The 26,092-nt window shown below is 44.4% G+C and overlaps 1 protein-coding gene across 2 annotated transcripts in view; it reads left to right on the top strand.

Moving 5' to 3' along the window:
- Positions 1–26,092, top strand: part of SCARB2 (scavenger receptor class B member 2) — a 72,487-nt gene that overhangs the window by 30,130 nt on the left and 16,265 nt on the right. Inside the window, exons 3-7 of one of the 2 annotated variants that reach the window (XM_080796929.1) lie at positions 3,339–3,486; positions 4,688–4,876; positions 12,437–12,528; positions 18,590–18,709; positions 21,540–21,709. In XM_080796929.1, the coding sequence (XP_080653055.1) occupies positions 3,339–3,486; positions 4,688–4,876; positions 12,437–12,528; positions 18,590–18,709; positions 21,540–21,709 (719 nt within the window). The remainder of the gene's footprint in view (positions 1–3,338; positions 3,487–4,687; positions 4,877–12,436; positions 12,529–18,589; positions 18,710–21,539; positions 21,710–26,092) is intronic. The other variant, XM_080796928.1, reaches the window with a different exon arrangement.

Below are 26,092 nucleotides of genomic sequence, written 5' to 3'. Positions count from 1 at the left end.
CTGGGTTACCAGACTTGTTGCTAATATTGTTAAAATTCCCCTCCTTCCGCGGCGGCCTCCCAAGTTGCCAGATAAGAGGCCTGGGAAGGGAAACATTTTGGAGTTCCTCCATCAGTTGCTGTTCTAAGAGAGTGAGGCCCCTCACCTTCCCTCCCCCGGCCTCTGCAGAGTGCGAGGCCCCTTCTGACCGCTAATGGCACTGTCGTCTTCCAGTTACAACACAGGCCATGTGTCAGTCATGCCTTAGGGTGGCTGGTGGCTGGGGAAGTCATGTGGTTGGCTGTGAGTGACCTGACATGGTCCCTCCGTGCCTGCCAAGGGAATTAAGTATCTCTGTGGTCTGGGAACCCTTGGCTTTGACCTTTTGAAATTTATTGAGAAACCAAGTCAAGTTACCAAGGGCCTAAAGTGATTGGAGCATCTATGCTCAATTTCCCTTTAAAATGTTAGGTTCTTGGGCACCTGGGTGTCTCAGCGGGTTAAAGCCTCTACCTTCAGCTCAGGTCATGATCCCAGGGTCCTGGGATCGAGCCCTGCATCGGGCTCCCTACTCAGTGGGGACCCTGCTTCTTCCTCTCTCTCTGCCTGCCTCTCTGCCTACTTGTGATCTCTGTCTGTCAAATAAATAAATAAATAAAATCGTTAAGATGTTAGGTTCTTATAGAGTAAAACAATAAAGAAAACATTCAAAAAGCCAGCTTCAGAGTCAGTGAATATAAACAAACATCCATGAAGCAGGCTCCAGGCTTGGAGTTATTCCGGCCTTTAATTTCGTGACATCTGGGTTCAGTGAAAAAAATGTTAAAAGCTTTTGCGAGATTATCAGTTTTCATCATTCGTCCGGAAACTTGGCAGAGTTCGTCCCTGGGCTTCTGAGCCTAGGGGGGTCGGCTCCCGGCCCAGCTTTCTCAGAGTGCAAGCTGGTGTTCATCCTGGGGTTACTTTTTCTCTTTCCAGTTCCTTAGTGGTCAGCGAGGCCACCGTGGAGTCCGGGCCCGCAAGTACCAAGAACTGTCCCCTAGGGAAGGCTGTCCCCCTCGCCTCCCTGAAGGAGGCTCTGGGCCACTGGGGTTTCCATCTCGAGGCTCTGTGCTCAGAATCAGAGGCCCAGGGAATGGAACTGGTCGACCTCGGGTCCCTTACCACGGCCAGGTGCAGGAGAGGAAGGAGAACGGGGCTCTGAACGGAAGAGAAGGAAATGCCTGGGCCTCAGCCGGTTGTGGCCAACCGCGGCCTCTGTCAGGGTCTCTACTCTTTCCTCGTAGCTGCCCGTGCGTGTAATTTCTCCTGTTCGGCATTTGTTAGAGGCATTCATGGGTTTCAGCCGGCAGATACTTACGAAGCACCTGCTAAGGGAGGCCACATGAGGCGGCAGGAAGAGCCCCGCATGTGAGTTAGAAGACTTGGGTTCAAGGTCGGACTCCCCTAATGCCTGTCTGTGCCCTGTGTCCCCGTCTGTAACGGTGGGACAAAACCGCTTAGCTCCATCTGGGCCACAGCCTTGTCCTAAGGACTGAATAAAATCAGATGAAATCGCGTGGCTAAACCCTTGGAGGAGCCGTGCAGGGTCTGATGTTTATTTATTGTGTACAGCTCGTGCTTTATGATAAAGAGCAAAGACATCTATTTTGATGCATCTCTGTGTTTACGTTTGTTATTTGCTTCTTGTCTATTTTTATTTTAAATTCTAGGAACTGAGATATACAAGGTTCGTTAGTCTACCTGAGGCATCAGGACAAATCCCGCCACAATCTAGACGATGTCACTAAGCAGTTTAGTGCCAAAGACATGGTCCCGACAGCCGCCTCCGCTCCGCAGCGTTCAGGGGTGTGGCTGTGGTCAGGAAAGACCTGGGAGGAGGTGGGGGGTAGCCTTTGTACCTTTGTCAGAATTATAAACTCTTCTTGATTAGCTGTGTCCAATAGAAATGTAACGCGAGCCACATACTTACTTTAAGATTTTTCCCATAGCTACATCTGAAAACAAAGCAAAAAGAAACAGGTGCAATTAATATGAATAATATATTTTTATTTTACCCACTGTATTTAAAGGAATATCATTTCAAAGCAGGTAATCAATATAAAACAATTCCGGAGAGATTTTACTCTCCTTTTTTGGTGCTGTTTTTGAAATCTGGTGTGTCTTTTACCCTCACAACACGTCTCAGTTCCGATTAGCCGCAGTTCAACGGCTTAGGAGACCCATGGCTATGGGGTCGGACAGCTCAGCCCTAATGGAACAGGAAGAAGACGAGGCAAGCCGCAGAGGGAGAGAAGCAGCAGAGACTGGAATTCAGTGAGCACCGGCTCTGGACCAAGCAGGGCCAGGACTAGCATTTCATTCACTGGGTGAACAAATTATCGGATCCTGTTTTTATATGGAATTTTGATATTTTGTTCATCATGAATGTTTTTGCATTAATTTGGATTTTTAAAAAATGCATTACAATATGATTTACCTTCATATTGTAGTGTTGTGTTCTGGTGCCTGTTATATTTTGCATGCAAGGCAAGTGCCCCCCCCCCCCCCCACACCCAGCCCTAGTGAGGTGCTGGCTCCAGGCACTTTCTGTGAACTTCCTAATACTCCATCCGGGGCATGAACTTGAACCAAACTGAGCTATGTACCAAAAGCAGGAGCCGTCTCCTCTAATTTAACTAAGCCTTGGGCATTTATTTTGTTAAATGAACTTTCAGCTGAATTCAAGTTAAGAATAAAAAAGACTTTGGAAAATAAGTTGAAATTCAGACTGAATCTGTGAACTGAAAATTTTGAAAATTTTTCGGGCGCAAACTATAACACAGGAGAGAGTTCGTCGGCCTTGATTTCCTGGTCGAGGGGACCCTGGACCATCGTGCCCCCGCTTCCCCCCCTTGTAGGGGAAAAGAATGAAAAGGACAGTGTTTTGAGAAGACTGTCCAAGGCCTCATTTCCTTCCCACAGTCCCCACACTCCTCTTTAGTCTCCAGCCTTTCCAGGGTCCTTATCTGCAGGCTCTCTCGGTAATGATTATAGTGGGAATGTTGTGTTGGAAAAAACTTTGATATTAAAAGAAAGGTCAAGGGCGCCTGGGTGGCTCAGTGGGTTAAGCCGCTGCCTTCAGCTCAGGTCATGATCTCGGGGTCCTGGGATCGAGTCCCGCATCAGGCTCTCTGCTCGGCAGGGAGCCTGCTTCCCTCTCTCTCTCTCTCTCTCTGCCTGCGTCTCTGTCTACTTGTGATCTCTCTCTGTCAAATAAATAAATGAAATCTTTTAAATAAAAAAAAAATAAAAGAAAGGTCAAAAACCACTATTTGCAGGGGTACCGATTTCAAACAGAATCCTCTCCTTTCTTTTAGGGAACTTAGAAACAAAGCAGATATTCAATTTGGAGATAATGGAACAACGATTTCTGCCGTTAGCAACAAGGCCTACATTTTTGAGCGAAATCAATCTGTTGGAGACCCTAAAGTTGACTTAATTAGAACATTAAATATTCCTGCGGTGGTAAGTAGGCATTTTCGGTATCATTATTGTGGCTTTGGAAGAAAGGAAAAAGCTCAGTTAAGGCCGTTACGTGTTTACATTTAAGAGTTATGAAGTTATGTTAAAAACAAACATCTATAAAAATATAAATACATTTTTACACTTCCCTTCCGTAGAGTTCATCGGAGACTTTTTCCTGAAATTTTTCAAATGGTGACATAATCTTTTCAAAGATGTTTTCAAGGCTTCAAAGACAAGATCTTTTCAAATGGTGACACAGTGCAAATTTTAGGACTCCCCCTGCCCGGTTTCTTGCTGTGTGTTCAGGATCAGCTCTTGTGCAGATAAATACGGATTTTTTAAATAGGGATTTTGGGGGGGGGGGGCAAAGAGTGAATAATTTTTTAAAGATTTATGTGCCCCTTGTTTTGGTTTGGAAGGTCCAGCAACAGAGTTGGCATTCCACTTCTTAGTTTAGGTTTCGATCTTAGATTTTTTAAATTCCCAAAATACATACTGACCACCCCCCCCCCCGCCCCTTAACAAACAGCAGAGACGGGGGGGGGGGGGGGGGGGCTGAGTGCAGCCCAGCAGGACTTCCCTGGGCTGTTGCAAGGACCAGCCCATCTGAGCAAGATGCAGGAGACCCAGGAGACAACCAGCAGCCCCCTCTGGCGCTCCCACTCTGAGTCCTGGGTGGCCGCGACCCCTGCCGCCCGACACTCAGGGCGGACCCAGGACCCGGACAGGCCCAGAGCCTGGATTTGACCTCGTCCTGCTGCCTCGGCGGCGGGGTCCGGCTCGGAGGGGCGGCGGCGCCACCTTGTGGCCGGAGATGCCCGCGCGGTTGCGAGCGTCTCTCCGTCCCCGGCGCGGAGCGGACCCGAGCCCCCTGCGGGCGGGCGTGCCGAGCGCACACGTACAATCCACAGCGCCCAGAAGGGACGGGACCTAAGGGTCTTGTTCTTGCACACGCAGCCAGGGGGGCTCTTTCTGCCTGACTTTGCGGCTGTTCGGTCTTAGCATTGACTGTTAAGCTTCCAGCCCTCTCCGCGGGAGGGAGGGGCGGCGGGAGCGCGGGGGCGGGGCGGGGCGGGGGCGGGGCCGGAGCCGGGGCGGGGGCGGGGCCGGAGCCGGGGCGGGGCCGGGGCCGGGGCGGGGCCGGGGCGGGGCCGGGGCGGGGGCGGGGACGCTGCCCCCCGAACCCGCCTGTGCTCCTCAGACCGCCATGGAGTGGGCGCAGCTCCGCTTCCTCCGGGAGCTCATCGAGGCGCTGCTCAAGGCCTACCAGCAGACGCTCTTCGTGACCCACACCGTGCACGAGCTGCTCTGGGGCTACAAAGACGAGATCTTGTCCCTCATCAACGTCTTCAAGCCAGAGATCTCGCCCTATTTTGGCCTGTACTATGGGGTAAGTCGATGTTTCTTTTCAGACGCTCTTAATGCAGCGGATGTTGGGGGGAGGGGCACGGCGCGCCGGATTCCGTCTTCGCTTCGGGCATCGTCCAGAAGAAGACCTGGCATCCTGGAGGTCTTGTAGAGTTTGTGAAAAATAAGGAAGTATTTAATTTTTAGGAAAAAAAGAATGCTTCTCCCACAATCTCAACGTGCTGCCAGCACCGACTCTGAATGAGCAGTTGTGAAAAATACCTAAGAGTGACTGTGCCGCTCATCAGGTGGGATCTTTCCAAGTGTCATAAGTTTCGGTGATCAAGGCCAAGTGTCCACCCAGCCCATGCGTCACCTGACAGGGACAACTAAACTAAACAGGGACGTGTAATCCACAAGGGGGGGGTGGCTACGTGGTACATTTTCAGATGTGCCGTTCACCAAAGAGTCTGGATGATCTGAAACTGTGTCGCTCATCTGTGATTTCTTACGCTTGTAAGTGGAATTTTGTGTGGTTTCTGGCAGATTTTATTCACTTTGACTTGAAAAAAAAGTTTTTTTCAACCTTCGGGTAATTACTGTTCAAAACATGCTATTGCTGCCTGAGTTTCAAATGCATTTAAGTTCAAAGGAATTTTGAAAATCTGTCTTCCCTCCACCAAAAAAAAAAAACCCCAATAAAAATCAAAAACAAAAACCTCTGTGAAACGGAGAGTGAGAGGTTGGTAATGACAAACTTAAGAAGGACGTGTTAAATGAAGGGTGGGGTCTGAGATTGTGATGAATTTCCTCATCTTTAAGTTTGTGGTTATTCCGTGGTTCTCACTACTCAAGAACCTCACTCTTATCCTGTCATCTTCTAGCATGTTCCTCCATGTCTGTGGCAAAGGCTGATAATACTGCCCCTGTGCCGTCAAGGATATACGAAACTTGGACACCCTCCAAACAGAATAGTAACATGATTTATGTAAGAGTTGGGGGTCCTGGGAATAGGGCTGGGCTGAGCCTGAATCCTTCACTGTGGGTGAGCTTGATAAATGCTCCCTAGAAGATCCCATCTGATAGGAGCCCAGCTTCCGGAAGACCAGAGGAAGCACCAATTTCTTCTTAAACTGTGGCTAGACCTCCCTTCTTGAATAAATTTGAGGAGAACTTCCAAGGAGAGAGAGAAACGCAAGCAGTCTCCATGCCCAGCACAGAGCCCGACTCAGGGCTCAGAGCTCACAACCCGATATCACGACCTGACCCCAAACCGAGAGACAGGTGCTTAGCTGACTGAGCCACCCAGCTGGCCCAACAAAGCTTTCCTTAAGGCCCTTTGGGTCGCAGTGACTTCCGTCCACCTGCCAGGTAGATCCTGTCCCTAAGACCTCAGTATTTTTAGGCAACTTTCCATTGTATAGCCTCCTTTTTTTTGTTTTTACATCATTGACTTCATTAGACTTGTAACTAAGATCCTCTTGTATCTCTTTAAAATGTAACCCACATTTATGGACCGGTTAAGAAATTGGCAATTTTTGCTTTCCCGAGGCAAGGATGGGTTGTTTCATGTATTTCTTTCTTTCTTCCTTTCCCTGTCCTTGCCCTTTGGCACTCCTCGCAGACGCCACCGTCTCCTCACAGGGCCCCGCTCGGGAAAAGCCCTGTCCCATTGCTTAGGTAGACTCGTATGTGGCGTGGCTCTCCCACGGCCGGGAACAGAGCATAAAACCTGGAAACGGAGGGCCTGGATTGACGTTCTGACTTTTTCCCTTCATAACTGTGGGGCTGTTTCTGAATCTTGGTTTCATCATGTGTGACTTAAGGCTAAAAGTGTCCACGGTTCCAAAGCTGTTTTGCAAGGCTAAGTGAGAAGTCCATAAAAATGCTTTGCAAACTGTAAATCACAGTACGCGTTTCAGGAGTCGCTATCCCTTCCCCCCATGACTGGCTCCAGAGAGGACCCTGAGTTCGTATGAGGGACTGGTGAATCTTTCCATTTGGGCCCCAGACACACTACCTGCGGTGGTGTTGGGGAAAAGGCAGTGTCTCTGGTCGGTTTGTCATCTGCTCTGGTCAAATACCAATTCTTCAGCCAATAGCATGGAAGTTCACACCTGCGCCGCCATCCATCCGAAGACCGGGATAGGCTGCGTGGGGGGAGGCACCCCGCCCTCGGCACCCACTCCTTTGCAGCTGCCTGAGCCTGGCTGAAATCTTTCCTGAATCCTGGTGGGCTTGTGGGAGCCTTCCCCTTGGATGTACCAGGCCCTTGAGCACTCTTCCTCCAAAGACTCTAGTGATGAGACAGCCAGGCGATTACTGGGGAGGGACCGGGTGCAAGGACAAGCAGGATGAGTGATGCAGACATTGGCACCGAGCTTCCAAGAAGAAGGACCAGGTTAAATATCAGATGCTCACATTGCGTTTTGCAGGGCCAATCAGCATGGTTTTACCCATTGATTTTAGGGCATCTCTGTTCTCCTTGGCATTAGGGCGCACATGCACCTCCCACTGGAGGTGGGTTCTGGGGTGTATACAATTCTAGTTGTCAGAAAGTGTCTTTGAGAGGTCAGCCCGTCCTTCGGGGGTAGGAGTGGGGGTCAGGCTTCCGTTACGGTCGTGGTAGGACTGTGGTGGTCCTAGCTCAGGGCACCCCTCCATCTCCCGCAGTAATATGTTCCTTGCACCCTGTGCACATCTGTGCCAGGACAACATAAAACCTCTTTATTCCTCTGTGTCCTCAAAGAACGAACGTTCCAGCAAGAGACAAGCATTCTCATGCAGTGTCTGACTCTCGGGCAGAAAACGGCTGGGGAGAGCCCTTTCTGAATTACTGTGAAAACATTTAAATGCTTTTCTACTTTGCTTAGCGCCTATCTGAGTTAAGCGGAGGACTTTAGGAATTAGCATCCGTTCAATTTTTTATAAAATTGGTGGTTCAGCATTTTTTTACATGGAGTGTTTGAATTTCCTCTAAGTTGTTTTAATGTTCACAGTGCTCTCCCTAAAATGTCCTTTTTCTCATATCTTAAAGTCATTTGAAGCTTCATATGGGGAACACGATGTGACCATTATGGAGGTGGACAGAGTTGGTATATTGACATAGTTGGTGCAATTATGCTGTGATGGAAACAAGAACCAAAGTGGGCAAAACACATGCGAAGAGAATTCACAAAGGGTCTGAATTTTTTTAAGGAAGAGCTGAATGATGTGAGAAAAGGGTTCAACCTCAGGGAATAGAGAAATGCAAAAAGAGATAAGAAACCTTGTTCTTTTTGGGTTCATCTAATTAGCAGAGCTTAACAAAAGCAACTTGGGGAACATAAACTGATTGACTCTGCTATTTCCACCACCTTCTAGTGGGCTGACCTTGAGCAACTTGATAAAATGTATCAAAAAGCTTAAACATGGGGCGCCTGGGTGGCTCAGTGGGTTAAGCCTCTGCCTTCGGCTCAGGTCATGATCTCAGGGTCCTGGAATCGAGCCCCGCATCGGGCTCTCTGCTCAGTGGGGAGCCTGCTTCCCTCTCTCTCTCGCCTGCTGCTCTGTCTACTTGTGATCTCTGTGAAATAAGAAATAAAAAAAATTTTAAAAGTGTGTGTGTGTATAAATATATATGTGCACAATTGCATATATGCATAAACATTTTGTGTATATATATTGCACATATATATCTTCATTCTATAAACAAATCTTATATAGAAAAGAGACTAAAATGAAACAGACTGAAGTACTAATTGTAGTTCCCATTGGTTAAGAGAATGATGAATGATGGGCACTTTTTAAAAAAATGATTTTATTTAATTATTTGAGAGAGAGAGAGGAGCAGGGTGAAGCAGAAGAAGGAGAGGGAGAAGCAGGCTTCCTGCTGAGCAGGGAGCCCCGTGGGGGACTCGATGCCAGGACCCCAGGATCATGACCTGAGTCAGAGGCAGGTGCATAACTGACTGGGTCACCCAGGCACCCCTGATCACTTTTTTATACATCCTTCTATATTTTCTAATGAGACTTTATTAATTTTGTAATCAGAAGAATGTATTACTCCTATAATCAGAGGAAAAACCTATTTTAAAAGTGAAGCAGAACACAAGTCCTTTGCTCACCCAGAGGCATCTGTGTTAACACCCAAAAAAGTGTCTGTGACAAACCTCCAAAGATAGCTTAAAGCATTGGAAATAGAACAGTCTTTGGTTATCTTCTGACTCTTAGCTTATTCTTAGCTTATCTACACATAATAAGCAATTAATAATAAGCATTTAAAAGAATGAAAACAATTATACTAATAGTCTTAGATTGGATGCCCCAGAAGGCAGTAATTTTGTTCGCTGACTTCCAGGACTAGACCCACGGTGGGCATTCAGTAAGGGCTCGCTACAGATGAATGAGCAGCATAGCCTGGTTGGCAAATCAGTCTGCGAGTGTGGGGTTCCGTGGCTGGGCTTCAGTCCTGGCTCCCCCATTTGCTTGCTGAGTGATCTGGGCAAGTTACTCAACTTCTCTTCACTCCCGATTTCTCATCTGTAGAATGAGGGTAAAACAGTGCTTGTCTGTGTTAGTTTCCCATTGCTGCTGTAACAAATGGTCGTCAACTTCGGGACTTAAAACAAGATTTATTATCTTATAGTTCCAGATGTCAGTCGTCCTAAAATCAGGGTGTAGTCAGAGCTGTGTTCCTTCTGGAGGCTCTAGGGGGAAAGCTACCTCCCTGACTTCTACAGCTTCTAGAAGCAGCCTTCATTTCTTTGGCTTACAGCCCTTTCCACCATTGTCAAGGCCAGCAGGGAAACATCTTCACTCTCAGTCTCTCCCGCAGACCTCTGCTGGTCATCACAGTTACTGCTCTGACCTGGCCCTCCTGCCTGGCTTTGTAAGAAGCCTTGTGATTACCTTGGGTCCACACGGGTAGTCCAGGGTAATGTCCCCATCTCAAGATCCTTGACTTAATCACATCCACGAAGTCCCTCTTGCCATATTAGACAACAGAGTCGCAGGTTCTGGGGATTAGGACATGGACATAGCTGGAGGGCCATTATTCTGTCTACCACGCCATCTTATGTGGCGGTGGTGAGGATTTCATGAGATAATCCATACGATAATTTTAGACCAGTGTCAGGAATATTATAAATACTCAATAATTGTTAGCTCTTTCTACTTTATTATTACATGCGAACTAGTACCCATGCTATTTCCCAGAAATCAAAAAGCTCTATCTGCAGATAAAGAATTTGTAAGGATATAGATTGTCCGTATGTGCCCATAAGAAATGTAGCTTGGAGGGATGCCTGGGTGGCTCAGTGGGTTAAGCATCTGCCATTGGCTCATGTCAGGATCTCAGGGTCGTGGGATCGAGGCCTGCATCGGGGTCCCTGGTCAGCAGGGAGTCTGCTTCTCCCTCTCCCTCTGCCGCTCCCTCTGCTGTGCACCCTCTCTCTCTCTCTCAAATAAATAAATAAAAATTTTTAAAAATGTGACTTGGAGAGAATGCGCAGGTAAAGAAAGCTTACTTGGAAAAGGGGCTACATTAATGCCACTTTCTTCTGTTGCAACTGATGTATAATAGGGCCCTGGCCTTGGACTTGTGCTCTCTCACACTTTGTTATTAAGATATAATTCACTTATCATAAATTCACTATTTTAGAGTGGACAACTTAGCAGTTTTTAATATAGTCACAAGATCGTGCAACCACCACCACTAGGTAATTTTAGAGCATTCTCGTCATCCTCCCCCCCCCAAAACCACATAATCAGCAGTCACCTCCATTTCTCCCTTCCACTGATCTACTTTCTGTCTCTATGGATTTGCCTGCAAATCTATAGACATTTTTTTAATAGTTAAAAGGTTTGGTGTATTTTTTGTTTTGTTTTGTTTTTGCTTTTGCAAAGAAAAGTAAGATCATGCTTTTTGTTTGAGACAGAACACAAGAAATCCCTCCCCCCACATGTGCCCAACCTTTCTCCTGCCCCTTTGGGATGCTGGGACCGCTGGTGCTGGGCAGGAGTGGCCAGGCTGGCCCCGGCTGAGAGAGGAGAACAGTCAAGGCTCTGTGTGGGAGCTTCTTCAGAGCCAGAGAGGAAGGGAGTTTGGGAATGGAGCTTGGCTTTGTTGGGCAAAAAATAATACTAAAAAAACTCAGCATACATGCCCATTGTACATATGGGGCCAAGAGGCACTGCCTCTGAGTCGGACCCATCTCCGGCAGTGAACATTCATATGCAAGTTGGACATTCCTGTAAGTGGAATCGTACAATATCCCACCTTTGTGTCTGACTTCTTTTATTTAGCATCACGTTTACCAGGTTCATCCACGTTGTAGCAGGTATCAGCCCTTTATTCCTTTTATGGCTGAGTCCTATTCTGTTTTACGCATAGACCATACTTTGCTTATCTGTTCGTCAGTTGTTGGTTGTTTGGGTTCTTTCTACATTTTGGCTCTTAAGAATAATGCTGCTCTGAACATTTGTGCACAAGTTTTGTAGGGACGTTGACTATCTACCTTGAATGGAATTCTCTTGGGTATACAGGGAAGAGTAGAATTTGGGGTCATATGGTAATTCTCTTTGACTTTTTGAGGAACCACCAAATTGTTTTCCACGGCAGCTGCACCGTTTTCCATCCCCACCAGCAGTGTGTGAAGGTTCCCATCTCTCCAGATCCTCACCAATGTTTGTTATTTTCCTTAAGATTCATTTATTTTAGAGAGAGAGGGAGAGAGGATCTCAAGCAGACTCCACAATGAGGGCGGAGCCTGACATGGGGCTCGATCTCACGACCCCGAGATCATGGCCTGAGCTGAAACCAAGAGTTGGACGCTCTACTGACTGCACCACTCAGGCGCTCCATTTTCCTTTTTTTTCTTTTATCACCATCCTGGTGGGTGTGAAATAGTATTGTGGCTTTGATTTGCATTTCCCTGAAGACTGATGGTGCTGAGCATCTTTTCATGTACTTGTTGGCCGTCCAAATATTTTGGAGAAATGTCTCTTCAAATCCTTTGTCCATTATTTAATTGGGCTCCTAGTTTTTAAAACCATATGTAATAATATGATTCATATGGTATTTAGTCAAATAGTCACCGTATTCCTGGTTCGGTCTTATGTAACAATTACACCCAAATAGGATGGTTTCGTGAAGCTTGAGTTTCTCAGTTACTGTATCGTTAGGGTTCTCCAGAAAAACAGAATCAGTAGGAGATCTAGATCTACTACCTATATCTGTAGTATCTATCTAAGAGATTTATATGCATTAAGGAATTGGCTTATGCAGTGGTGGGGGCAGCAGGTGGCCGGTCTGAAATCCATAAGACAGGCTGGCAGGCTAGAAACTCAGGCAGGTTTTCTAAATTGCATAATTGGGAATTCCTTTTGTCCAGCAAACCTCAGATTTTGTTTTTAAAACCTTCAACTGATTGGATGAGTCCACCCACATTATCAGTGGTAATTTACTTGAAGTCAACTGATTTTAAATATTGATCATCTCTACAAAATACAATACTATCTAGACTATTGTCTGACCAGGCAACTGGGCACCATATTCTACCAAGTTGACACATAAAATTAACAATCATGGTTTCTTAAAATGATCCTATTCACTCATTTTCAGAAAAATGGGACTAATGATGGAGACTATGTTTTTCTAACTGGAGAAGACAATTACCTTAACTTTTCAAAGATTGTGGAATGGAATGGAAAAACGTAAGTGTGACAGTTTACTAGCATAATTATTTTTTAAATTTCTGTTTAAATTGAATGTCCATTTATATATTATTTCAAAAAATATTAACACTGTCATTTTTTGCATGAAAACTCTATAAATATGTAAAATGTCTTTGTAATTACTATTGTATAAATCAAGATTGGGGCAACACACTTTATAAATTAAATATCAGTGTTTTGTAGACTGCTCACGGCGAGGCATGTGTTATAAGCACGGAAAAGTTTCACTTTCCACGTGGTCATTAATGATGTGTAGCTACAGCACAGATACTCTAAAACCACTTGTTTTAGGGGGAGAGGGAAGAGTTTCTCTTTTTAATTTAACTTAGTGATTGTGGATTGTTCACGTGTTTTTCTTTAAGGGTAAAAATACATGTGAGTTCACCATCATGGTATTCCAGAAATATATTTTAACATTTATAACTTAAACTACTTCCAAAAAGTTGCTGAGACAGCTTGCAATAAAGCTACATATAAGCCAAGATACTTTAAATCAGAGGAATTAGAAACCTTGGAGAGAAAAGGAGGGTAGTTCTTCAGGGACAGAAGTAAGAGGAACTCTGTTCTTGAACATTAAATTTACATCTAAGCTTCCCAGAAATATGGGCAAAAAAAACTGGTGTGGAATATAAGGGAACCTCTCTGTACTACCTTTGCAACTTTTCTGTAAATCTGAAACTATTTTATTAACTTTATTAATAAAATAAACTTTATTAAGTAAATAAAGTTTATATAAATTTTAAAAAGCACCCATATCTGTGTACATAAACATAAATTTGTATACACACACCTCAAAATAGGTCAGATCCCTTAAAGAATATGTGAGAAGCTGGTAACACTGTTGCCCCTGGAGGGGTAAAGTGGATGGCCAGGGCACTGGCCCCAGGGAGATTTACTAAAAGTGGATTTTGTTTTAGACTCAGTCTGTTATTTTCTTTCTAATCTTTTAATAGCACAGTATTATCCTTTTAAATGTGTATCACAATTATTGATACAGTTATAATATAATGATATAGTGTTTGGTATATTGGACTTTTTTTCTGATTTATGTCTATTCTACCCTCAGATTTTTATGGTTCACATTTAACAATATTTTTCTGACAAAATTGGAAGCTGTCTATTTGTCTCTTCTCCTCCCAAACAGAACACTAACTACCAGTTTTGTAACATGTTACACCCATCTTCCATGTTATTCTTGCCTTCAACTTGTTTCACATTCTTTGTAAGCCAAATATAAGTAAAATATTTATTATTTTTATAGTAAATAATTAATAAACCTGTTTTATTAAATTTCCTTTTTAAATTTTCTGGGCAATTTTACTGAAATTCTAGTTAGTTAACCTACTGTGCAGCATTGGTTTCAGGTGTACAATATAGTGATTCAGCACTTAAGCATACAACACCCAGTGCTCATCACAAGTGCCCTGCTTAATGCCCATCACCCATCTAGCCCATCCTCCGGCAGCCCTGTTTGTTCTCCGTAGTTAAGAGTCTCCTCTGGTCTGCCTCCCTCTGCTTTGTTTTTCCCTTCATCTATATTCACTGTTTTGTTTTCTTAAATTTCACAGATGAGTGAAATACGGTATCTGTCTTTCTCTGACTTATTTTGCTTAGCATAATGTACTCTAGCTCCATCCACATCATTGCAAATGGCAAGATTTCATTCCCTTTATGGCTGAGTAATATTCCATTGCATATATGGGTACCACTTCTTTTTCCATTCATTGGTTGATGGACACTTGGACTCTTTCCTTAACTTGGCTATTGTTGGTAATGCTGCTATAAATGCTGGGGGGCCTGTGCCCCTTTGAATCTGTATTTTTGTATCCTTTGGGTAAATACCTGGTAGTGCAATTTCTGGATGGTAGAGTAGTTCTGTTTTCAACTTTTAGAGGAACCTCTGTACTGTTTTCCAAAGTGGTTGTACCAGTTTACATTCCCACCAACAGTGTAAGAAGATTTCCCTTTCTTCACATCCTCACCAATATCTGCTGTTTCCTGTGTGGTTAATTTTAGCCGTTCTGACAGGTGTGAGGTGGTAGCTCATTGTGGTTTTGATTTGTATTTCCCCAGTGATGAGTGATGATGACCATCTTTTCATTTGTCTCTTAGCCATCTGTGTGTCTTCTTTGGAAAAATTCATGTCTTCTGCCCATTTCTGAACTGTACCCAAAAAAATATATATTCTGCTGCTTTAGGGTGAAAAAATATATTCATATGATATATAAAAACATTTATATGTTTTTATATAATAATATTATATAATATATATCAGACACATTATAATATATTAGATATTATTTATCTAATATATATAAATATATAGATAGATAATATCTAATAGATATCTTATATCTAATATATATCTAATGTATAATATATTATATAATGTAATATTATAATATATTCTCTATATATTCCCTATTCTTTTCTCTCTCTATATATTAAGTCCATCTGGTCCAGTGTGTCATTCCAAGCCATTGTTTCCTTGTTGATTTTCTGCTTAGATGATCTGTCCATTGCTGTAAACGAGGTGTTAAAGTCCCCTACTATTACTGTATTGTTATCAATGAGTTTATGTTGGTTATTAATTGATTTGTTTAATTGGGTGCTCCCACATTAGGGGCATAAATATTTATAATTGTTATGTCTTGTTGGATAGACCCCTTTATTATGATATAATGCCCTTACTCATCTCTTGTTACACTCTTTGGTTTAAAATCTAGTTTGTCTCATATAAGTATGGCCACTCCAGCTTTCTTTTGATATCCATTAGCATGACAAATAGTTCTCCATTCCCTCACTTTCAATATGCACATGTCTTTAGGTCTAAAATGAGTCTCTTACTCTTAATCATAGGAAACAAATTGACAGTTGCTGGAGGGGAAGAGGGTGGAGGGATGGGATAACTGGGTGATGGACATTAAGGAGGGGCATGTGGTATGATGAGCACTGAGTATTATATGAGACGGATGAATCACTGACCTCTACCTCTGAAACCAACAATACATTATATGTTTATTTTTTAAAATAATAAATAAATAAAAATAAACAACTTCAGAGGAAATAAATAAATAAATGTCACATGCACAGAAAAAATAAAATAAAATAAAATAAAGAGTCTCTTGTAGGCAGCATATTGATGGGTCTTATTTTTTTCATCCGTTCTGATACCCTGTGTCTTTTGATTGGCACAGTTAGTCCATTTACATTCAGAGTGATTGTTGGTGATACAAATTTAGTGCTGTTGTATTACCTGTAAAGTCAGTGTTTCTGGAGATTTTCTCTGTTCCTTTCTAGTCTTTGTTGCTTTTGGGCTTTCTTTCCCACTCAAAGAGTCCCCTTTAACCAGCAGGGCTGGTTTAGTGGTCCTGAACTCCTTTAGTTTTGTATGTCTGGGAAACTCTTTATCTCTCCTTCCATTCTGAATGACGGCCCTGTGGGATAAGGTATTCTTGGCAGCATATTTTTCCTTTTTAGCACATTGAATATATCATGCCACTCTCTCTGGCCTGTCAAGTTTCTGTGGACAGATCTTCAGGGAAAATCATGTATCTACCCTTGTAGGTTTTTTTTTTTTTTTTTTCCTTACTGCTTTCAGGATTTTTTTTCCCTTATCTCTGTATTTTGCAAATTTTACTATGACATGTCTTGGTGTTAGACAACTTTTGTTGATTTTGGTGGGAGTTCTCTCTGCCTCCTTGATTTAGATGTCTTTTTCCTCCCCTAGATTAGGGAAGTTTTCAGCTATAATTTGCTCAAATAAACCTTCTACCCCTTTTCCCCTCTCTTCTTTATGGAGTCACTGAGTTCCCTAAGTCTGTGTTCATAATCCAACATTTTTCTTTTCAGCTTCATTGTTTTCCATAATTTTATCTTCTATATCACGTGTTTGTCCCTCTGATTCTTCAGTTCTCCTGATCATTATATCCAGTTGGTTTTGCATCTTGGTTATGGCTTTTTAATTTTGCCCTGACTAGTTTTTAGGTCTTTTATGTCTGTGTTAAGGGACTCCCTGATGTCCTCTATGCTTTTCTCTAGCCCAGCTAGTATCCTTATGATTGTTGTTTTAAATTCTGGTTCAGGCATATTACTTATATCTGTGTTGATTAGCTCCTTGACTCTGAACTCTTCTCGTTCTTTTATTGGGGATGAATTCTTTCATCTTGGCATTTTGTCTAGGTCTCTGTCTTCTGTGTTATGAAAGCCTGTTATGTTTCTTGCTTCTGAGATAATGGCTATATTAAGAAGAGCTCCTATACTGTCCAGGGGCTGGAGCTTCGGGAGGTGTCTCTGTTACGTGCCGTGCGCACTCTGCTGTTGTGTTTTGGCTGCTCTTTTCCTCAGGTCAGGCCTCTGTAGAGTGTCTCCTTGCCTGCAGTGGGGACTATTGTCCAGTGTGCAGTGAGCTTTACCTAGATTTATTTTGTTCTGCCTGTTAGGAGGGACTAGATCCCGTTTTCCCTGGAGCTGAAGCTTTGCAGCGCTCTGTGGTCAGTAGACTTGGTGGGCCTGGGGGCTTTGTGCTGGTCCTCTGGGGGGCTGGCCCCCTGCTGCTCTGACTCTCAGGCACCCCTGCCCTGGTTCAGAAGCACTTGTAGAGTGTAGGGGTACTTGGTGTGAGCAGCTCAAGCCTTCACTGTGGGTGTGGTGCTGCTCACTGAAGTCTGTCTGTGCTGACGTACAGGGGAGAAAACTGGTGGCAGCCTGCTCTCTCATCCCCAAGGAGGGGCACGCGCGACCACCGTTGTTCAGGAAGCCTCCAAGAAAAGCAAACACTCTCCCCTCGTTTGTCCCACACTTCCCTCACATCATGCCTTCACGTTGTCAGTGTCTGAGCCATCTGCCCACCTGGTGGCACTGTGGCACTTTATCTCAAGACCACCAGCTGGGTTTCAAAACTCCAAATTTTAGGGACCCAGCATGGCACAGACGGGCACTGATCCTCTGGGAGAGGGTCTTGCCACACTGCAGCTGGTGCCAGTTTGTCCCAGAAGGGCAGTCACACGCACATGCAGGGGCTTGGAGTTTACAGTAAAGCACAGTAAAAAGCCCGCAGCTGGGTTAGTGGCCCGCAGCAGGTGTCTCTGCTCCCGTGCCAATGAATGGGACAGCACATTGGCACCTGCTGGCTCCTTTGTCTCTAGAGAGGCAATGCCACGTCTCCCAAGTGCACTCCAAGAAGAGGAACCGTCTCTCCTCGTGCCACCCAGGGGATCCTCCGACCACACTGTCTGCTCCTGGGCCTCCACCCTCCTTCCGCACAGGAGCACCGCTAAGCCTGCAAGGCTTCACCCCAGCAATGGTGCAGAATTCTAAAACTTTAGACTTGTAAAAACTTGTGACTATCAGCCCCTCGTTTTCCCCATCAGCGGTTTTGAGGAAGTGTTTTTCTTGTGTGATAACCTGCAGCCTGTGCCCCTTTTCTGTCTCTCTCTGGGATCAGGGGCCCCCCCTCCCCTCAGTACTAGCAATTCTTTTCTCCCCAAATCACGTCCCCACATCTCCTGCCTTCCATGATGTGGCCTCTTTTCTCCCTCTCCGTCGTGCAGTTTGTTCTCTCAGTCCTCAGATTGGTCTCCTGGTGTCCTGAGTGATTTGCTGTTTAGCTAACCGTGTTTGAGAGACGGGGCAAACATAAGGTCCCCCTACTACTCTGCCATCTCAAGTCCGTCCTCAAGAGCCGATCATACCTATCCCGGACTCTGCTGTGAGTGGACTCGCTCTGGACAAGGCTATCGTGCATGCTAAACTGAATCACTATTTTAAGAAAATGGGTATTTCTCAACCTCTACATAGGATATTCTTTTTTGCAGGAAGGAAAGAGGGATTTTTAGACGTTGCCTCTATCAGAATTGATTCGGGGATCAGGTGCCTACCCTCTTGATCCAATCCCTAACCAGAGTCCCCCTTGTGTCTGCGTATAAATAAGCTTCTGTGGGTAGCTGGCTCCCAATTAAGGCTTGGAAAGTCCCGACCATCTGTAGAGATCTGAAATCGAATGTGATAGTCTCCTCTTCCTTGTGCTCCTCAATCACAGGTCCCTGGACTGGTGGACAACAGACAGGTGTAATATGATCAATGGGACGGATGGAGACTCTTTTCACCCCTTGATAGACAAAGAGGAAATTCTTTATGTCTTCCCATCTGAATTTTGCAGGTAAGAACTTTCCAGACAAGTTATTTGATGGCAGGACCACCAAAAGGGTGAGGAATATAGGCAGCTGCCCTCCGTAGGCCTGGGCATTTCTGCTTAATCAGTGACAAATGCTGGGGCACCTGGGGGGCTCAGATGGTTGAACATCTGCCTTTGGCTCAGGTCATGATCTCAGGGTCCTGGGATCGAGCCCCGCGTTGGGCTCCCCGCTCAACGGGAAGGCGTTTCTCCCTCTCCCTCTGCTGATCCCCCCCCCCCCTTGTCTCTCTCTCTCTCTCTGTGTGTGTCAAATAAACAAAATCTTAAAAAAAAAAATCCCTGACGAATGCTGGTGGTGTGTTGAGAGACGGTCGGCACTGCAGTTCACGGTACAGGCTCCAGAGCGTGGCCGCGCGGGTGGATTTGAACGCCAGCTCCAACTCCAACGACCTTGGGAAGGTCGTTCAGCCACCCTGTGCCTCACTTTCCTCATTTGTAAAACAAAGATAAGAACAGCTGCCTGCCTTGGGAGTTGTCCTTGGCACAGATGCGTCACTGTCAGTGAAGCGCTTCGCCCAGGCCCGTGGGACAGTGTCAAGAGGCAGCTCTTAGTGACTACGACAGGCGCTGTCCAGCGTGATACCGGTCAGCGGGAAACTACACAGTCTCTAGTTCAAGTTTGCAGGCATTTGCTGAGCTGTCACTTCCCTTAGATCGTACCTGCTCCCACTTGCCCTGTAAGCTCTCCCTCTCTGCCCCCTGCTCCTTCATGATTCTGGCTCCTCTCTGGGAGGAAGGCATCCCGCTCTCCATCCGGATTCCCGTTCCCCATCAGCCCCTGCCCTTTCTCCCCCCGTCACCCCAAACTGCCTGAACGAAAGGCTGACTCGCCCCATCTCCACCTCCTCCCCACTTACCCCACAAGCCCTTTCATGGAGCTCCTCAAAATCCCAAGGGACTTAGTCTCATTTGACACTGTCGGTCCAGTGTTCTGAAGAATGGCTGTTCTGGGGTTCCGTGGCTCACACGATTGCAGCGCCTGGCCGGCCAGCCCTGCCGGGGACAGCAGTGGCATCATATATCTCCCCCCTGTCCCGCGTCCACTGTGATGTCTCCCCAGAAAGAGCTCTGGCTTCGGCCCCCGCCGCTCCGTCCCTGCTGCCCGTGCCTCATTCCCGGCCTTTCCAGCGCCCCACAGGATCCCACAGTCCCCCTCTGGCTGCCTGCCCTTGACCGTACATGTCTGTGGAAGGACAGCAAGGTCAGAAATGCCATGGAACGCAGTGAGTGCAATGAGGCAACCTAGAAGCGCCGTAGGAGGCTTTTTTTTTTTTTTTAAGATTTTATTCATTTATTTGACAGAGATCACAAGCAGACAGAGAGGCAGGCAGAGAGAGAGGGGGAAGCAGGCTCCCTGCTGAGCAGAGAGCCCGATGCGGGGCTTGATCCCAGGAGATTCCAGGACCTTGGGATCATGACCTGAGCCGAAGGCAGAGGCTTAACCCACTGAGCCATCCAGGCGCCCCCATAGGAGGCTTTTTAAAAGACTTGGTGCAGAGGAAACATGTTCTTATCCGACACGACCACTTTTTCTTTTTTAAGATTTTTAAAAATTTATTTATGATAGAGCGAGAATGGGAACACAAGCAGGGGGAGCTGGAGACAGGGAAGCAGGCCTCCTGCTGAGCAGGGAGCCCAATGCGGGGCTCGATTCCAGGACCCTGAGACCATGACCTGAGCCGAAGGCAGACACTGAACAACTGAGCCACCCAGGCGCCCCCGACACGACCAGCTTTGATGGGCCATTTGACAGTGTTAGTAAAGCCGAGGACACACAGACGCCACGGTGCCTCACTGCTCTGCGTCAGCTCCCTGGCCTGGAGAACGCTCGTGCGGACCCGTAAGGAGACCTGCACGGAAAAGTTCATCGCAGTGTGGTTTAGGAGTGGAAAATCGGAAGCAACCTAAGGTGCTCTAAAAGGGAGAACATAAATTGTGGTGTAGCCATATAATGGGATACCAGAAAGATTTAAAATACAATATATCTTATATTTAAAATATAAATCTTAAGAATGTAATATTGAATAAAGAAGCAAATTACAGGAAGAGGATATGGCGTGCTGTTTATATAACACTTCAGTAGAGCAAACTGTGCCGCACATTGTTCATGAATGTGCACATTTGTGAAAGCATTACGACCTGCAAGGGGAGGATAGACCCCAAGTTCAGGACAGCGGTTACCTCTGGGGACACAGGGAGGCATTGGAATCAGGAGTGTTATGCTGGAGTCAGGAGCATTATACTGGAATCGGGAGCGTTATACTGGAATCGGGAGCGTTATACTGGAATCGGGAGTGTTATACTGGAGTTGGTAGTGTTATACAGGAATCGGGAGTGTTATACTGGAATCAGGAGTGTTACACAGGGGCGCCTGCATGGCTTGGTCGGTTCAGCATCTGCCTTCGGCTCTGGCCACGGTCCCAGGGCCCTTTGCTACCTTTTCATCTTTCGCTTTGTCCCTGCCTCCCCCTTGCTTCTGCTTCGTCCACACTGACTCATGTCCGTGCTGGTCTGGACGACGCTTCGATTTCTTTCCGTGTGAGTCTCCGTCCTGAATGTCCTCTTCATTTTCTGCCGCTCGTTTTCTCCCCCTCGGCCTGGTGTGGCTGTTACTACAGTTGCTGCCTCTTAAAACTTCTTTCCTGATAGTTTCTCTTCTCCACCAAGTGGCTCGAGTCCCTTTCAAGCTTTCTTTTGCACCTTCACTGCCCGCCCGTACCCCGTGGACTTGAGCCACGCTGTGCCTGAGAGCAGTTGTTAACTCGCTGGCTCTTTCCTCCTTCCCTCCCGCCAGGTCAGTGTACATAACGTTCAGTGACTTCGAGAGTGTGCGGGGACTGCCCGCCCTCCGCTACAAGGTGCCTGGAGAGATACTAGCCAACAGCTCGGACAATGCCGGCTTCTGTGTGCCCAAAGGAAACTGCCTGGGCTCGGGAGTTCTGAACATCAGCATCTGCAAGAACGGTAAGGGCCCGGGGCAGGGGCGCGACCCTGTGCATCTCGGACGCGGGACTGGTGTTCCTCAACAAAGAATGTTGGCAGCCCACGTGAAAGAGAGATTCTGACTTTTCCGGAATAATATTTCATAATATGGCTGTAGAATGGTAAAAAACTACTGGCTTTTCTGCATTGCTTGTTTTTAAAAAGGTGTAAGGTATAATTGACATATTACATTAGTTTCTGGTATACAATCTAACGATGCATTATTTGTATATATTGTAAAATGATTACTGTAATGAGTATGGTTAACATCCATCGCTACACATAGTTACAAAGACGAATGTTTTTCTTATGACAAAGACTGGTAAGACCTATTCTCTTAGCAGGCTGTAAATATGCAGTACAATTAACTGTAGTCATCCCCAAGACCTTTATTTTATAACTGGAAATTGGCATCTGTTGACACGCTTTCCCCCAACCCCACCATCTCTGACAACCTCTGATCTGTTCTCTGTTTCTATGAGCTTGGTTTGTTGTTGCTGCTGTTTTTAAATTCCACGTGGAAGTGAGATCATAGATACTTGTCCTTGTCTGATTCATTTCACTGAGCATCATGCCCCCTAGTTCCATCCATGTTGTTCCCCATGGCAAGATGTCGTTCTTTTTGTGGCTGAATAGTATTCCTCTGGGTGTGTGTGTGTGTGTGTGTGTGTGTGTGTGTGTGTACACCAGAACTTATTTATTCATTCACCCATTGATGCACAGTTAGGTTATTTCCATATCTTGGCTATTGAAACTAATTCTGCAATGAACATAGGGTGCCTATATCTTTTCAAATTAGTTTTTATTTTCTTTGGGTAAATACCCAGAAGTGGAACTGCTGGATTGCATGGTAGTTCTGTTTTTAATTCTTTTAAGATTTTATTTTTTTTTATTTATTAGACAGAGAGAGAGAGAGTGTACGTGCAAGCAAGAGGAGGGCAGAGGGGGAAGGAGAGGGAGAATCTCAAGCAGACTCTGCCCGGAGTGTGGTACCTGACGCGGGGCTTGATCTCATGACCCTGAGATCATGACCTGAGCCGAAATCGAGAGTCTGACTCTTAACCAACTAAGCTACCCAGGTGCTGTTTTTAATTTTTTGAAGACCCTTATATCATTTTCTATATATATTTTCTATGTATTGTGGCTGCACCAGTTTACATTGCCACCAGCCGTGCACAAGGATCCCCTTTTCTCCGCATCCTCACCGACACCGGTGGTTTCTTGTGGTGTTGATTTTAGCCATTCTGACAGGTGAGAGGTGATACCTCATTGTGGTTTTGATTTGCATTTCCCTGATGATTAATGATGTTGAGCATCTTTTCATGCCATTTGTATATCTTCTTCAGGAAAAAAGTCTATTCGGATCTTCTGCCCAGTTTTTAAGCTGGATTGTTTGGATTTTCTTGCTCTTGAATTGCATGAGTTCTTTATATATTTTGGATGTTAACCCTTTACAGGTACATGATTTGCAAATATTTTCTCCCATTCAGCAGGCTGCCTTTTCATTTTATTGATGGTTTCCTTTGCTATGCAAAAGTTTTTTAGCTTGATGTAGTCTCGCTTGTTTACTTTTGCTTTTGTTGCCTTTGCTATTGGAGTCAGATCCACAAAGCCATCACCAAGACTGATGTCATGGAGCTTACTGCCTAATGTTTCCTTCTAGGAGTTTTATGGTTTCGGTCTCACATTCAAGACCTTAATCCGTTTTGAGTGAATTTTGGTGTGTGGTGTAAGGTAGTGGTCCAGTGTCATTCTTCTGCGGTTGTCCAGTTTTCCTGACATTTATTGAAGACTCTGTTTTTTCCCCATCACATGTTCTTGGCTTCTTTGTGATAAATTAATTGGCCACATGTGCATGGGTTGTATTTTTGGGTTCTTTATTCTGTTCTAATGACGTACGTATCTATTTTATGCCAATACCGTACTCTTTTGATTACTATGGCTTTGTAATATAGTTTGAAATCAGAGAGTGTGATATCTCCAGCTTTGTTCTTCTTTGTTAAGATTGCTTTGGCTACTTGGGGGTCTTTTGTGTTTCCACACAGTTTTTAGGATTGTTTATTCTATTTCTGTGAAAAATGCCTTTGGAATTTTAATAATGATTGCATTGAATTTGTGAATTGCTTTGGATAGTGTGGGCATTTTAACAATATTAATTTTTCCAGTCCATGAGCATGGAATATCTTTTCCATTTATTTGTGTCTTTTTCCTTTTTTTTTTTTTTTATTTGTGTCTTCTTAAATTTCTTTCCTGTTATAATTTTCAGTGTACAGGTCTTTTACCTCCTTGCTTAGATTTATTCCAAGGTATTTAATTCCCTTTAATGTTATTGTGACTGGGATTATTTTCTCTTTCTTCCTTTTTTTTTTTTTTTTTTTTTTTGAGATTCTATTTATTTGTCAGAGAGGAGGAGAGAGAGAGAGAGGAGAAGGGTGGGGAGGGACAGAGGGAGAAGCAGACTCCCAGCTGAGCAGAGAGCCCAATGCGGGGCTCAGTCCCAGGACGCTGGGATCGTGATCTGAGCTGAAGGCAGATACTTAACCGACTGAGCCACCCAGGCATCCCTGGGATTATTTTCTTAATTTCTGTTACTGAGAATTCATTATTAGTATTATAGTAACACAACTGATTTTTATATATTGATTTTTTTTTTTTTTTAATCTTACAACTTTACTGAATTTGTTTTTTAGTTCCGGCAGTTTTTTGATAGAGTCTTTGGGGTCTTCTTTTTCTTTTTTTTTTTTAAGATTTTATTTATTTATTGACAGATCACAAGTAGGCAGAGAGGCAGGCAGAGAGAGAAGGGGAAGCAGGCTCCCTGCCGAGCAGAGAGCCCGATGTGGGGTTCAATCCCAGGACCCTGAGATCATGACCTGAGCCGAAGGCAGAGGCTTAACCCACTGAGCCACCCACGTGCCACGAGTCTTTGGGATTTTCTACATATGATGTCATGTCATTTGCTAATAGTGGCAGTTTTACTTCTTCCTTACCAATTTGGATGTCTTTTATTTCTTTATCTTGCTAATAGTGGCAGTTTTACTTCTTCCTTACCAATTTGGATGCCTTTTATTTCTTTATCTTGCTAGAGTAATTACTCTGGCTAGGACTTCCAATACTGTGTTGAATAAGAGTGGCAAAGATAGGTAACCTTCCCTTGTTCCTGATTCTAGAGGAATAGCTTTAAGCTTTCACTGTTGAGTATGATGTTAGCTGTGGGCTTGTTGTATATGACCTTCATTAGGTTGAGAGATGTCCCTTCTATACCTACTTTATCATGAGTTTTTATCATAATGGATATTGAATTTTGTCACATGCTTTTTTCTGCATCTGTTGAAATAATATGATTTTTATCCTTCGTTTTGTTAATGTGGTATACCCTGTTGTTTGATTTGCAAATGTTGCATCATCCTTGCATCCCTGAAGTAAATCCCCCTTCATTATGGTGTACAATCCTTGTAACGTATTATTGAATTCAGTTTGCTAATATTTTGTTGAGGATTGTTGCACATATGTTCCTAAGGGATATTGGCCTATAATTTTCTTTTCTTGTGGTGTCCTTGTCTGGTTTTGGTATCAGGGTAACACGGGCCTTGTAAAAATGAGCTTGGAAATGTTCCTGCCCTTCTATGTTTTGGAATACTTTGAAGGATTGGTATTAATTCTTCTTTGAGTATTTGGTAGAATCACCAGTGAAGCCCTCTGATCCTGGACTTTTGTTTGGTAAGAAGTTTTTGATTACTAACTCAATCTCCTTACTAATAATTGGTCAATTCAGATTTTCTATTTCTTCAAGATTCAGTCTTAGAAGGTTATGTTTTTGGGAATTTATGCATTTGTTTTAGGTGGTTTGTTGGCATATAATTGTTCATAGTAGTCTCCCATGATCCTTTGTATTTCTGTGGTATTAGTTGTACCATCACTTCTTTCATTTCTGATGTATTGATTTGAGCTCTCTTTTTTCTTGAGGAGTCTCAGCAAGAGTTTGTTAATTTTATCTTTTCAGAGAACCAGCTCTTTGCTTCATTGATCTTTCCTATTATCTTTTTAGTCTCTATTTCATTTATTTCCACTCTGATCTCTGTTATTCCCTGCTTCTTCTAACTTTGGGCTTCATTTTTTCTTCTTTTTCAAATAACTTAGGTTATTTGACACTTTCATGTTTCTAAAGATGAGTACTTACCGCCGTGAATTTCTGCCTTAGAATTCCTTTTGCTACATTCCATAAATTTTGATGTGTTGTATTTTTACTTTCATTCGTCTCAAGGCATCCTTTGGTTTCTCCTTTGATTTTCTTTTTGACTCATTGGTTGCTCAAAAGCATGTTGTATAGTTTCCTCATATGTGTGAATTTTCAGTTTTCTTCCT

This window comes from Martes martes, assembly GCF_963455335.1.
Source record: "Martes martes genome assembly, chromosome: 2".
NCBI lineage: Eukaryota > Metazoa > Chordata > Mammalia > Carnivora > Mustelidae > Martes > Martes martes.
The sequence above is the reverse complement of the archived record's forward strand: the minus strand, read 5'-3'. Positions and strand labels throughout refer to the sequence as shown.